Consider the following 13,631-nt stretch of genomic DNA (forward strand, 5'->3'; position numbering starts at 1 on the left):
GGAAAGAATTGGCACACCTAAAGGCTTTAACTTATGAATACCCAAAATAATCCGATATCTTCTCGATATTAATTCTATAATGATGCACTCATGGAGAATGTTCTTATAAGTGTGTGTTAAATGAACTGTATATAATTCATCCTGTGATTATGATGTACAATGTATACTTTTATGGTTTTATATCAATAAGCTGAATAAAGTAATTGAATTGAATTGACTAGTCTTACATGTGAGAGGATATGAGCTGTTCAGGATTGGTCTTGTATGAGGTGATATGAGCTGTGCAGGACCAGTCTCATGCATAACAGAATATGAGCTGTACAGGATCACTTTCACATGTGAGAGGATATGAGCTGTACAGGATCACTCAAGTATAGAGTGATCATGTGCAGCTCATATTCTCTCATAAATGAGTGATCCTGTACAGCTCATATTCTCTCATACATGAGACCGGTCATATACAGCTCATATCCTCTCATACATGAAACTTGTCCTGTACAGCTCATATCCTCTCATACATGAGGTTGGTCCTATACAGCTCATATCTTGTCACTTGGACGAAGGAAACAACACAGCTCTGATTCTCCTTGAAATAAGTGCAGCTTTTGATATGGTATCACATGAGATACTATTTTGCCGCTTGCGGGAGATAGGGATTGGGGATATGGCCCTGGCCTGGTTCAGATCTTTTCTGGATGGTAGAACTTTCCAGGTCCCTGTATCACCCTACTGCTCACAGGAGTATGCCATTCATTACAGAGTGCCACAGGGATCAATATTGAGCCCCACGCTTTTTAATATTTACTTGCAACCCTTAGCAGTGTTAGCAAAAAGCAGAGGGTTGTCATTGGTGTCGTATGCTGATGACATCTAATTGGTTATCTCTTTTTCTAAGAAATGCAAAAACAACCTTGTTATATTTAAGAAGGATATACTGGTCATTGCGGATTGGATGACAGCAAATTGCTTGCAGTTAAATGCCAGCAAATCTGAAATACTATTATTTGGGAGAGACAGTAATTTGTGGTCGGAGCAATGGTGGCCTGACAAGCTGAAACCTACACCCCTGCCTAAGGACACAGTGAAAAATTTGGGAATATGGATTGATAGAGGACTATCCTTCGAAACACAATCAAAATCGGTCGCAGGGACTTGTTTTTGGCTTTTGCGAGGTTTAAAGCCCCTTCTTGGCTTCTTCGACTCAAAAACTCGTCAGACTATTATTCAGGCCACGATTTTATCCAGGCTGGATTATGGTAATATGCTATATTTAGGTGCTAATATATCCAGTATTCAGCGCCTTCATAGAGCACAAAATGCGGCAGATCGTACTCTTCTGGCTCTCCCTAAATCATGTTCAGTGTCCAAGCTTCTACCTAAGCTACACTGGTTGCCTGTGGAAAAAAGAATCCATTTTAAGATGCTGTGCGTTGTTCATAAAATTCGGACCCAGCAGGCGCCCCCTGTCCCAGCGGATATGCTAACGCTGTATTTTCCAAGACGTACCCTGCGTTTAGCTGACCAGTTGTTAGCCTGTACCCCCGAGTCCCATGAGCTAGAGCCGGGGGACAATCTTTTAAGGCTCTGGCATCCGGACTCTAAAACGCTCTCCCTGTATCTATTAGAGGTATTGAGAATCACCTGGCCTTCTGAAATGCTATAAAGACCTGGTTATTCCCAGCTTAACCTCTCTCCCTTTCTGCTGTCTTTTGCAACATGTACCTGGGTGGCGCTGGGACGCCCCGTCGCCGGAGCAGCCATGCGCTGTATAAATCCCTTAACATAACATGTGAGAGTTACGAAGTGCAGCTTGTATTCTCTCAAATTAAAGGGCACTAAATAAATTAAATCAATTGGTACTTTTTTCTTGCTCCGGATAAATAAAAGGAAGTGATGTAATGGGCGGGCTCCAAGCCCCTTACTGTATACAATACCCCTCGCAGCAACAGCCCATGCACGCTGTTAGGCGGGACCTAACCAGGGTGATGAGAGGGGTAGACCGAGGGACACCTTACAGAAGAGGAGTTTGGGCAATAGGATGCCAGGTCTCATGGAAGGGAAGGTACAGAAGAAACTGAAAGTCCCCCATAAGTTTCTGAAACTGTGCAATATACTGGGAAAGAAGCCCAGATGGAGCAGGCAAGGGACAGAGGAAGAAACCAGTAATATAAATATTCAGGAGCGCTCTTTGGCATGCGTTCACACACCCATAAAGATGGTCACTACTTGGTCCATGAGTTTGGTCAGAAGATCTGACCTTTGAGGATGGGCGAAGAGCCGAACCCTCTAAAAATGAAGAATGGTGCCACCAGAGAAAGGAAAGTATTTTGATGAGTCTGTGGGCCCCTGATTTCATGTATCCCTTATGATCGATGGCAGGAGTGTAGTACGTTCATGATCACTCTGTAGTAATAGCCTGCCCTGTCACCTCACACCCACTCTGGGCTGCATCAAGGAGGCCATGCTAGATCTGACTAGCCATGGGGTGCATATAAAGATTTTCGAAGGAGGACAGACATGGGTATTGAAAGGAGAACCATTTTTTAAGGAAACCAAGGATATTTAAGGTGGTATCTGGTTGCTGGTTTACTCCAAGATGGACCCCGAGCTTTAACCAACAGACCCAGTGTGGTGACATGAATTCAGGAAAACTGGAGGCAGCAAGATTGAACTTCAAGTCCTTGAAGGCAGCTTTCTGATAGTCAAGAGGACCCAGTGAAGATGAGCCTTGGGTCAGTGAAGGCAGAGCACTGGAAGGCAAAAGGCCCTAGCGAGGATGAACCTGGTTTTCGTGAAGGCAGCTCACTGGTAACTAGGAGGACCCAGCAAGGATAAACCTGAAGTCCTTGAAGTCAGCACATTGGCAGCTAAAAGGATCCAAAGATGATGAACCTCCAGTCCTGGAAGTCTGATCACTGGCAGCTAAGAGGACCCACAAAGATATCCCCCCTTATCAAGACTAGTGACTAATAATCTTGCTGATGATCTCCAATAAACATGCCCCCTACTGTCCATCAGTGCCTCCTCTTCTACGTCCGTGCTAGACTAGACTAAACTATGCTATGTAATGATGACCGGATGGGTGCTTCGTAACACTACAGACCACCATCACTCATTTGAGTGGAGGAACCACCTTCATTGCTAGACTGTGTGCCACATGCCCTCGAGTTACCCCTCATCAGTGTGTGCAGAACTACTGAGCCTCTGCCTTTCCAGGAATTAAGACCTTGTGACAGTGGTAAGTGATCAGGCCTGGATGCAGCACAGCTTGTGATGAAATTTGATCTGTTGCTCTAATCCTGTTCAGTTGTATATATTTGGTTTCTGTTTTGTCAGTGTAAATGCATGTGAAATGTAACCCGCCCCTCCCCACAAACTCTGCTGCCAGACTTATCCTCAACCTCCCACACGGAACTCGTATCACACCACACTTGAGAGAGCTCCATTGGGTCCTGAAACACAAACACTCATTTCAAACTCCTCACATAGACATTCAAGGCACTACACACCTTAGGCCCCACCTACTTGAACAATCGCATCTCCTTCCACCAGCCACCGCCACTCCGCAGGCCTCCTACTTGCACACCTCGCATGCATACACAGAACAGGATCAGGAGGACGGTCATTCTCTTACATCGCTCCTAAAGCGTGAACAGAGCCCCCTCCTCTCTTCCTGAATTCCGCAAGAAGTTGAAGCCCTGACTTTTCAGTTGCCAAACTATCATAGGCAATGCCACGCACACACACACCTGATCAACACCTGGATACTCTAACGGGATATAGTGTGCTTTGCAAATACACGTAGCATAATGTAATATATATATATAGCTGGTAAGAACAAAAACAGTCATCAACCTCTCAGACAGTCCTTAGCAATGCAGAAACGCAAGTACTACAACTGGGACTAACTTTCTGGCCCACTGCTGATTTTGATTTCGTTGAAACTAGGGTGGACCTGTTCAAATACACACGTAAATTGAAGCTGCAAAAAATTCATCTGTTACGTCCACAAACAACCCTAAATCAAGATATTGACACTGCCAATGAAATGGATTTACTCGTTGGTTCTGATCTAGACACTCTTTTAACAATGCAACTCCTAGAGGCCTCGGAGCCTAATTCTGATATCTACCAACAGCCATCTAAACGAAAACCAAAATAGCAGGTATTACACAGATGGGTGGCAAAAGTGGCCTGAAGAGAAAATCAAGAAGGATGCCTCAAACAGCCATTGACACTATCGATGTCTTCAGTTACGCAGTTGTTGCTGACTTGAAGAAGCTAAGAAATGACAACTTCAAAAAGTACAAGCACTACAACATTCCATTTGAACAATGGCAAGCTATTCAATCATTGAGAAATGATGATTCAATAATAATAAAGCCCTCTGATAAGGGTGGAAACGTTGTTTTTTCTCGTTAACATTACGTAGCAGAAGCCCTAAGCCAACTCAAAGATAGTGAATCCTATTTGCCAACAAATAAAACTGTCTATGCAAATTGTATTAAGACTTTCCATCAACTATTAATGTCATGGAGGGAGGAGGGTATGATTGACACAGACGAATAAAATTTTTTACTTTGTGAATATCCTGTAATCTCTACTTTTATCACCTCTCCAAAATTCATTAATATGCCAGTAGACCACCAGGGAGACCTATTGTTGCTTTTATCAACAGTCTGCTAGTGAACTGCTCTATCTATATAGACTCCTTTTTGGCACCGTGGGTTAGAGTTCTTAGTTCTTACATTAAGGACACTGGTGATTTTTTGAGAATCATTGAGGGTGTAAGCTGGGAGGAAGACATGCTTCTCATTGCATTAGACATCACCAACCTCTACACTTGCATCAATCATAAACATGGTGTAGAGGCTGTTAAATGGTTTCTCAACAAGCGACCCCTGAAATATATGAAACACAATGAGGTGATGTTGACAATGCTGACTTTCTGCCTTGAAAACATTTTATATTTTTTTAGGCCAACTTTACAAGCAGCAGCGCGGGACGGCGATGGGCACGTGCTTCGCCCCCAGCTATGCAAATCTTTTCATTGGCTGGTGGGAGAAGCACGTGGTCTGGAGGGATGTACCCGAACGATGGATGGATCACATCGTATTATGGGCCCGCTACATCGATGACCTGTTCATGGTGTGGAAGGAAACCCGTCGTGCTGCTGAGGAGTATGTAGCTTACCGTAATCGCAACAGCCTCAATTTAAAATTCAGTGGCAATATCAGCAACACCAGTGTCTTTTACCTAGATGTAGATGTCTATATAGAGAACTCTTAAATTCTGACCCGCCTGTAGAGAAAACCCTCAGCGGGAAATGCATTTCTTCATGCCAGGAGTGCCCACCCGAGGAGTATGATTAACAGTATCCCATATTGGGAATTCCTCTGTTTTAAAAATAAACTGTACAACCTCTAAAGAGTATGAAAAGGTAAGAGAAGAGGCCTTTGAGAGGTTTAAGAACAGAGGATATTCCCCAAACATTTTACATCAGGCATCTGATAAAACTGACAGAATAGACAGACTTCAACAACTGATACCCAAGATCCTTAAACCTGAAATTGAACCAACGGTCACTCCAGCCAGAATGACCACGCTCTGTAATGCTAAATCTTCAGAAGTGGTCCAAATATTTTAAAAGAACTGGCATATTCTTCAAACTGATATTAGCCTTAAAAAAGTTATTCCAGTGTATCCATTGATCACATATAGACGCATTAAATCTATAGGCAACCACCTAGTGCAAAGCCATTTTAGGTCAACAGTACAGCAAACATCAAAGGTGAGAGGATTCTATCCGTGCCTAAATTGTAAGGCGTGCAAACATAGCCAGAAAGTACTAGATTTTAACACTCTGGAAAGTGGTACAACAATAAGGAAAACAAGAAGCCTCAATCAACTTTTGAATTGCAATTCGGAATTTACTGTATATGTTTTGGAATGTCCCTGCCGCAAGAGATATGTGGGTAGCACTATCCATCAAGCCACAAAACGTATACTGGAACATATGCAAGCCATCACAAAAAAAGACCTGATTTACTCGGTGGCTCGTCACTTCGAGAAAATGCACAATAGTGACTGCAACCTATTACAGTTTTTCTGTATTGATGAGGTCCCAAGAATGAGAGGGGGGGGGGGTAGGACCAGAGCATTGAGGGCTCTAGAATCCAAACACATCATTGATCTGCAAACCAGAGCCCCTTGGCCTCAACATCGACGTGGAAATATGGGCTCATCTGGAATGATGTTGTTTAATCTGTATTGCCCCTGGCTTCCTTATACTGATCTTCTTTTAGCGACAGAATACCCATAGTCCATTTCCCAACAATCATGTTTATCATTTCCATCTAGGCCCCAGTTTTCTTCACCTATTCCATTATACAGGTTTGCACATTCAGGGCGCAATTGTGGTAACCTGCAAGTACTCCAAGTGGTTGCAAAAGCGGCAATCAATTCATGATAAAAAAGAGAGGGGAAACCAAACTTTTTTACAAGCCATCTTTTTTATATTAACTTTTCATAGTAGAAATTTTCGCATTATAAGCTTAAATATTTATTAGATTTTCTTACCTATGAAATGTGTTTTTAACCACTCATCAATTATGTGAGAAGTTGGTCTGGTATATGCTGTCCACTAATTAAAGTGGGCACCTTGTACCAGTCCAAACAACCCTTATTGATGATTAGGTTAAGGACAACCTGTATAGAAAGCTATCCTAGTGGTAGCTGTGGAGAGCAGCCTTCAGGCTAAGTCTCGAAGGAATGTAAAGCAGCTTGTTTTACCCGATCAGAACCTCCTGAATGACCAAAGGAGAGGAGAACAATATCAGTGTTATATAAAATATATGCATTTATTAGTAAATACTCTCTACTAACCTCTTTATGAGATTAGAGCACAAGTCACACAATACTTAATCCATAGAACAACAGCAAATAGCACAATACACAGCGGGCTCCGGGGGAGATCAAACCATATACTAAATAAGTGGTATAACAACGACTTCACTAGACACAGTGCTTAGAGCACGTGGAATCGCTGGGACCCACGGAGGATGGGTGCAGTGTGGGAACACAGATGCGAGTTCCATACAAGTCGCGGTTGGAAAATTACAGTTTAAGGACACTTTGGAGAGGACTTCAAGCGAACCCTTTGGAACATGGAAGGTTCTAAGGCCAGCACCCTTGTGAGTACCGAGGTACCCGTGTTACCTATCCCAGCGGAGCCGGGTGCATAGGGGTCAAGTGGTGTCGGAAACCCTTGTTGTTTTCAATGGCGTGATGCGAAGAAATGCTGCTGCTGGGAAGATGAAAAGTGTCCGGTGGAATCCAAACCTGGATCCGAGCTGAGAAGAACCTGAAAACAGAGGGGACAGAGTCTTGGTCACTTCAGGGTGACCAGGGGCTCAGGTGACGGACGCCCACTGATGTCTGGTGCTTCAGGTGTGAAGATAGGATGCTTGACTCTGCAGCCACGGAGACCAGGAGACGTCGACGATGACCAAAGTCCGGAGGTGAGCTGTCCCACAAAGGATGTCGAGCGCTGTGGGGTCAGTGTCCAAATTGAACACCAGCAAGCCTTGGCAACGGCAACCCACGCGGGCAGAGGAAACAAGTTATGGTGAGGACCAGCAAGGTCCAGGAGACTCTCCAAGCTATAGGGAGTCAGGGCACGTCTGGAGCAACCGGGAAAGCCCAAGGAAATTCAAAGTGACCCTCGCTAGGACCCACAGGCAAACGAACCAGGGATCGCGAAGGGACCTCGAGCTGAATCACGAAGTACCAGCCCACGGAGCACTCGTGGAGTGGAGGCTGGAAATCTTCGGTGGAAATACTGCTTGGGGTCAGGACTATACGTAGTCCAAAGCACAGCCTCCGGGATCGCCAAAAAGCATATGCTTCTGCATAAGTACAGGTTGCACAGGAGTTCGGGTTGCACGGTCTCCATGAGGGATACTGGTCTCAGGATTGCAGATCGAACTCCGACACTTCGGGAACCCACCTCCTGTGTTGCAGAATTCTTCGGAGTCCTCAGGAGCTTCGGAGATGCAAACCGGTCGGATGTGTTAAGGTGCCTGCTGCTGCTGGGGAGTAACTCCTTTACTCCAAGGGAGATTCTTCTGTCATCCAGCGAAGTGTAGACCGTCGAAGTACGTGGTTTCTGCTTGCAGAGTTTAGTCCAGGTAAAATCTAAAGTCCTGTAGTCCGGTTTCCTACTTTATACCCAAGTAAGGGGTGGGACAAACTCTGGGTCAGGACAAAGGGGTGGCTACCCATGTTCTTTGTCCAGTTTTGCGCCAGAGCAACTGGTCTGAGCTGGACTATGCACAGGGACACCAAATGTGCCCCCAGTGCAGACGTTCTGGCACTGAGTGCACCCACCCAGCCCCAATACACTAAAGCCTGTCTGGGAGGTGGTCACACCTCTCTGTGACAGGAAACCGATTGTCAGGCCTTCCTCTGCTCGAGCTTGGCTCAGCAGCAGGAGGGCAGACTCGTGTCTGTGGCTGGCAGAATCCATTTTGTGATGCCCTGGTTGAAAAAGCTGGTACCGGGTGTACCGGTGTTTCACACAAGTCCCCCTAGAAGGGTGGAATCATACCTCCTCCTTCTCCAGTTACTGGCGGGGAGGTATGATTCCAAGATGTTTGACACCAAACACGACATGTTTCTAAGCAGCCGTTTTAAAGTTAGCATTTACAGCGAGGTTATAATGCACTTAAATATATATGGTTGGCTGCATCCCAGACAACCCTGGAAAATAGGTTCTGTAGGCTGCAGAGGGGCTCTACTCATGCAGGGGCACCCTTACATAAAACCCAGCACCCTGCCTTCAGGATTGATAAGGCCTGCCATACGGGTGACTGATAGGTTTATAAGTGCAGTGATTTAGAATAGATATAGGTAACTAATATCTAAGTAAGGGATGCATGCACCACCTTACACAGCCGGCTGTAGTAGACCTGGGGTGTCATTTTGAATGGCCTCTCAGGGGTGGCGCAATACATGCTTCAGCCCTTGGGAGGGCTCTGGGGTACCTATGCCCTGGGTATATGGTGTACCATATACTAGGGACTGATAAGGGTACCCCAGTATCCAATCTGAAGTGTACCTAAATTACATGCATTCAATTTAGAGGAGAAAGCAGATAGACTGGGGTCCTGAATAGCAGGATCCCAGTCAGTCCAAGTCAAAAACAGTGATACATCAGCAAAAAAGTGGGGTTAACTATAAGAAGCAGATGATACTCTCCTACAAATTACACATATGTATATATAATAATGGAGTACTTATTATGCATTGACTTGCTTGTGTCTGGAACATGTTTAAAGATGGCCACCATGTATCCTACATTGAGTAGTAATTTTATTAAGCCATCTTTTATTTTCATGTTTTTAACTCGCGTAATGCACTTTTGCACTTTATAATGGTGTTTCACCGACATGGAGAAAGTCAGATTGCCGAAACGCATCTGTCAGTGCGGAAGGGGGGTGTTTAGCATGATTAAAATGACATCTTAAGCAAGGACCTGCGAGTGCTCTCCTTTTTACTCCGGACGGATTGGATGTGTGGTGAAAAAATATATATATATATTAGCACTTTAATAAGATACTGTAGCACCTAGCACTTTAACTAAGCCATGTTCACATTGAATTGAAATTTAATTAGTTATTTTCAACATATACAGAGCGTGTAGAGGAGAAAATTGTAAAGCATAGTTTAAAAAAAAACTTTAGATGCTTATAAATGTTTTTACTTCAATCTTGAAAAGACTAGTAAAACAGTGTTAATTATACATTGTATAAAAAGGTTATTGAAATGCGAATACACTTGCATGAAAAACTAGATGAAGTATAACAACAAAAACCCACTCCAAAATGGCACTCACTGTTACTGTGTTATAAGGCTTAAATGTGCATTGGGTTTGTCCTATGTCTATTTCTATGTTAAAACAGGATGTGTATTTAAAGTTGTAAAAAGTGGCACGATGCATCGTGAACAAGGCTGCGTGTGACAGCCGGAACACGTGGATGCCATCATTTTAATAAAGATGGAGTAAACTTACCCCCTCTGGAGTGCTGGATTATTTCGGGGTATGCAAAGGAGATTGATAATTGTGTGTGTGTGTATGTATATATATGTATATATATATATATATATATATATATATATGTGTGTGTCTGTGTGTGTGTGTGTATATAGATTGTCCTACATATCCACGCATCTGTTCACGTAATTGCCACTCATGTCACATATAAGAACCATACGTTTGATTTCTTTTTTTCGGAGTAACTGAAAACTGTTATTTATAAAATCTTTCCCTCCCCCATCTATAGAAGTAGTGAAGTACATTTAATGATACAGGCACCATAAGGCAGAATTTCGTTTTAATGCATGAGTTTATGGTCCAGCATAGCAGAGGTCCATGATTGCCAGAGCTACTCATTACAACTAATAGGGACTTTTGGCAAAATCCTGCTCAACAGGTACAGCATCATAACACATTAGAGCAAATTTTCTTGCAAGTACAAGTCCCTGCCTTTTTGATGTTAAGTCTTGAGACAGAATGATATTAACTGAGTCCCATCAAAAGGAGCGGTTGGGTAAAAAGGCCAGAAAGTATTGCGTCACAGATACAGCCATGCATCATTGTTTTCAATTGCCCTTGTACTGGAAGTAATGATCGTTAAATCGGAGCACAGATAGACAGTTGTCCACTCTTGACTAATCATGTACTTTGCTTTCATCTTCTAGACCCATCAAACCCAGTGACATCCTTCCGCCTGAGACCGGCCATGAAGTAGCTAAGGAGCTTGGAATTCCTTACTACGAGACCAGCGTAGTTGCTCAGTTCGGCATCAAGGATGTTTTTGACAATGCGATCCGAGCTGCACTGATCGCCAGGAGGCACCTGCAGTTCTGGAAGTCCCACTTGAAGAAGGTGCAGCGGCCTCTGCTGCAGGCTCCATTCCTGCCTCCAAAACCTCCCCCTCCAATCATCCATGTCCCAGACCCTCCGGCCAGCGATGGAAGGGATCCTGCCATGCTGTTCTGCACCCCGCTGTGCTCCGATGTGATGTTTCTTCTTCAGAGCGGGCAGAGAGTGTTTGCTCATAAAGTTTACCTGGCCACTTCCTGTTCAAAGTTCTATGATCTTTTCACCCTAGATATGAGCATTGGTGGGACCACGAATGAGCAGGCCTTGGCAGATGAATCCTCTGGTTTCAGTACAAGCACCAGTGACAGGTGTGCAGATCAGGTGAGCCAGGGCCCGGTCAGGGAGCGGAGAGGGGCCAAGGAGCCTGCCATTAGGACTAAAAGCTTAGACATTGACAAGGATTTCTTGGGGGACCACAGTCTACAAGGGGTACCACAGGCCTCCCTAAGAACTTCCAGAAGCGATGATGCCTTGAGACATGGGGGACACCAGTTCCATTTGAGGAAAAACCCCCTAGGGTGGGACCTGGAGCCAGGGGTGCTGGGGAGGAAATTGTCTAGCTGGGGGCGAGGGTTCATCAGCATGCAGTTGGAAATTGTGGCGGACCCGCTTACTCAGCGGGAGAAAGTGATGACTGTTGTTTACATGGACTGCACCATCCAGGCAAGCCCATTTCGGGCTGTTCTGGAGTACTTGTACACTGGTCGTCTGGACCAGGGAAGGGCAGACCTGATGCAAGTTGCAACTATCGCAGAGGTTCTGGAAGTCTTTGATCTCAGAATGATGGTGGAGAACGTGCTCAATAAGGAGAGTTTCATGAACCAGGAGATCACCAAAGCCTTCCACGTGCGGCGAGCCAACCGCATTAAAGAGTGCCTCAGCAAAGGTGTATTTTCAGGTAATGTGAGAACAGAGTGTGGTTGTGTGTTTGTGGTAGGCTGGATGTAGCATTGCATGGATATGGACCAAGACCAAGCCTGAATGTGTAGCAGAGTGCTTGCCCTGCAGAACCAGAGCACCCGATAGAAAGAAGATCCAGGGCAGGCTTCAGTAATAGGAAGAACTTGAGCAACCAATCTTGACCACCAGCCCAGTGACCGAAGATTCTCATATCCACAGTCGTCTTAGGTGATATCAGATGAACCTTACTAATGGCTTTATCTAAGCTCATTAAGATTTCCTCTCTGACACTCTGCAAAACGTGCTGTGTATGAAGTGTTGAAGAAAACAAATGCAGCCACACACTCTGTCTCACTCAGCCGTAGCAGACAAAGGTTGCATACGATCCCTGTCGAAAGATAGCCAGTTTAATGCCCGGGCTCCGACACTTGCGCTGTCTCACTCAGCTGTAGCAGACATAGGTTGCATACGATCCATGTTGAAAGATAGCCAGTTTGATGCCCTGGGCTCTGACACTTGCTTTGGCTCATTCTGTATCTAGAGATGCTTGAAGGAGAAACTATTGTATAGTAACATTAGGGGATTTGTCTGTGTCAGAGAGCTACCTTTCCGTTGCTTCTGCGTGTTGTTTAATACAGCACTATATACTGAGAAATACACACGGTATAGAAACCACCAGGCAGCCGAAGACTGTAGCAATGCAAGATCCTTGTTACAAGAGAAGCTGGGCAAGGCCAGGTCACAGTATATTGTTTCCGGTTCTGAAAATACCAAGTTACATTCAGGCAACTGTTTAACTAGCAACCGTTCCATTATTCATCTTGTTAGAAATTGGGTTACTAGTTGACTGGAGTGGGACCCCTGGTCAAGCAGCAACCACAATCCTTGCCAGGGTAAGGCACAAGCAAACCCCAAATTAACCTGTGCTCACCCCCCGGGTAACTTGGTACAGAGCAGTCAAGCTTAACTTAAAGGCAGTGTGCAAAGTATATGTGCAACACTTCAAACAGTAAAACTGAAAACACCCCACAAAAAGATCCCACACAAAGTTAGAAAAATAGAGCAAAAGTTAATAAAACAAGATCAAAACAAAAAAAATCAGTAGAACCAGAGGTGTGAATCTTAAAAACAATTAACTGCACTATAGCACATTGAGTACCAACTGCAGCTATCTGGTTGTGCTGGACTGGGTCAAAGTCATATGTTCAGGCCGATTGCGATGGACTGTGGGTCAGATACAGTCCAAAATTAGTCCTGCTGAAGGTTTACCTACTGAAGTTTTGCGCCAATTATCCCATTTGCATTAGAAAGGGTCGCCAGGAGCAAGGAGAGCATTGCGGTCGGTGTGGTGCGAAGAGCGGGCCGGGAGCAACGAAGGGGCAGCTGGAGCTTCGCAGTGGCTGTCTTCCATGGCATCAATGCTTGCTGTGTGACGAGACGGACTGGTGGCAGCTAGCCCTGAATTCCCTTGCGAGCAGTGTAGTTCCAGTGCAAACAGGCCTGTTAGCGGTGGTGAATTGCCCAAAAGCTTGGTTTACGAGCCCGCTGAGCTAGACCAAGGGTCCAGGACATGTGGGGCACGACTTGGGGGTCAGGCATTAGCTGAAGATGGGTCCAGGAGCTGTTGGGGAGCATTTCATGTCCCTGAGGCTCATATCCGGAGTCCAGCAGACTAGCCCTTTTACTCACTCTGGGCACCTCGGTTCAAGGTGGGTTGAAGGTCCAGTTCTTCTTCCTCAGGCAAGAGCACAGCAGGTCAACACAACAGAGCAGCAGCTTCTTCAGA

General features: G+C 44.9%; 1 protein-coding gene across 1 annotated transcript in view; it reads left to right on the forward strand.

The window, feature by feature from the left end:
* Nucleotides 1–13,631, forward strand: part of LOC146863513 (rho-related BTB domain-containing protein 2-like) — a 708,761-nt gene that overhangs the window by 384,973 nt on the left and 310,157 nt on the right. Inside the window, exon 5 of the mRNA XM_085642946.1 lies at nt 10,762–11,843. Coding sequence (XP_085499072.1) covers nt 10,762–11,843 — 1,082 coding nt within the window. The remainder of the gene's footprint in view (nt 1–10,761; nt 11,844–13,631) is intronic.

Source organism: Triturus cristatus, chromosome 2_2, assembly GCF_964204655.1.
Source record: "Triturus cristatus chromosome 2_2, aTriCri1.1, whole genome shotgun sequence".
NCBI lineage: Eukaryota > Metazoa > Chordata > Amphibia > Caudata > Salamandridae > Triturus > Triturus cristatus.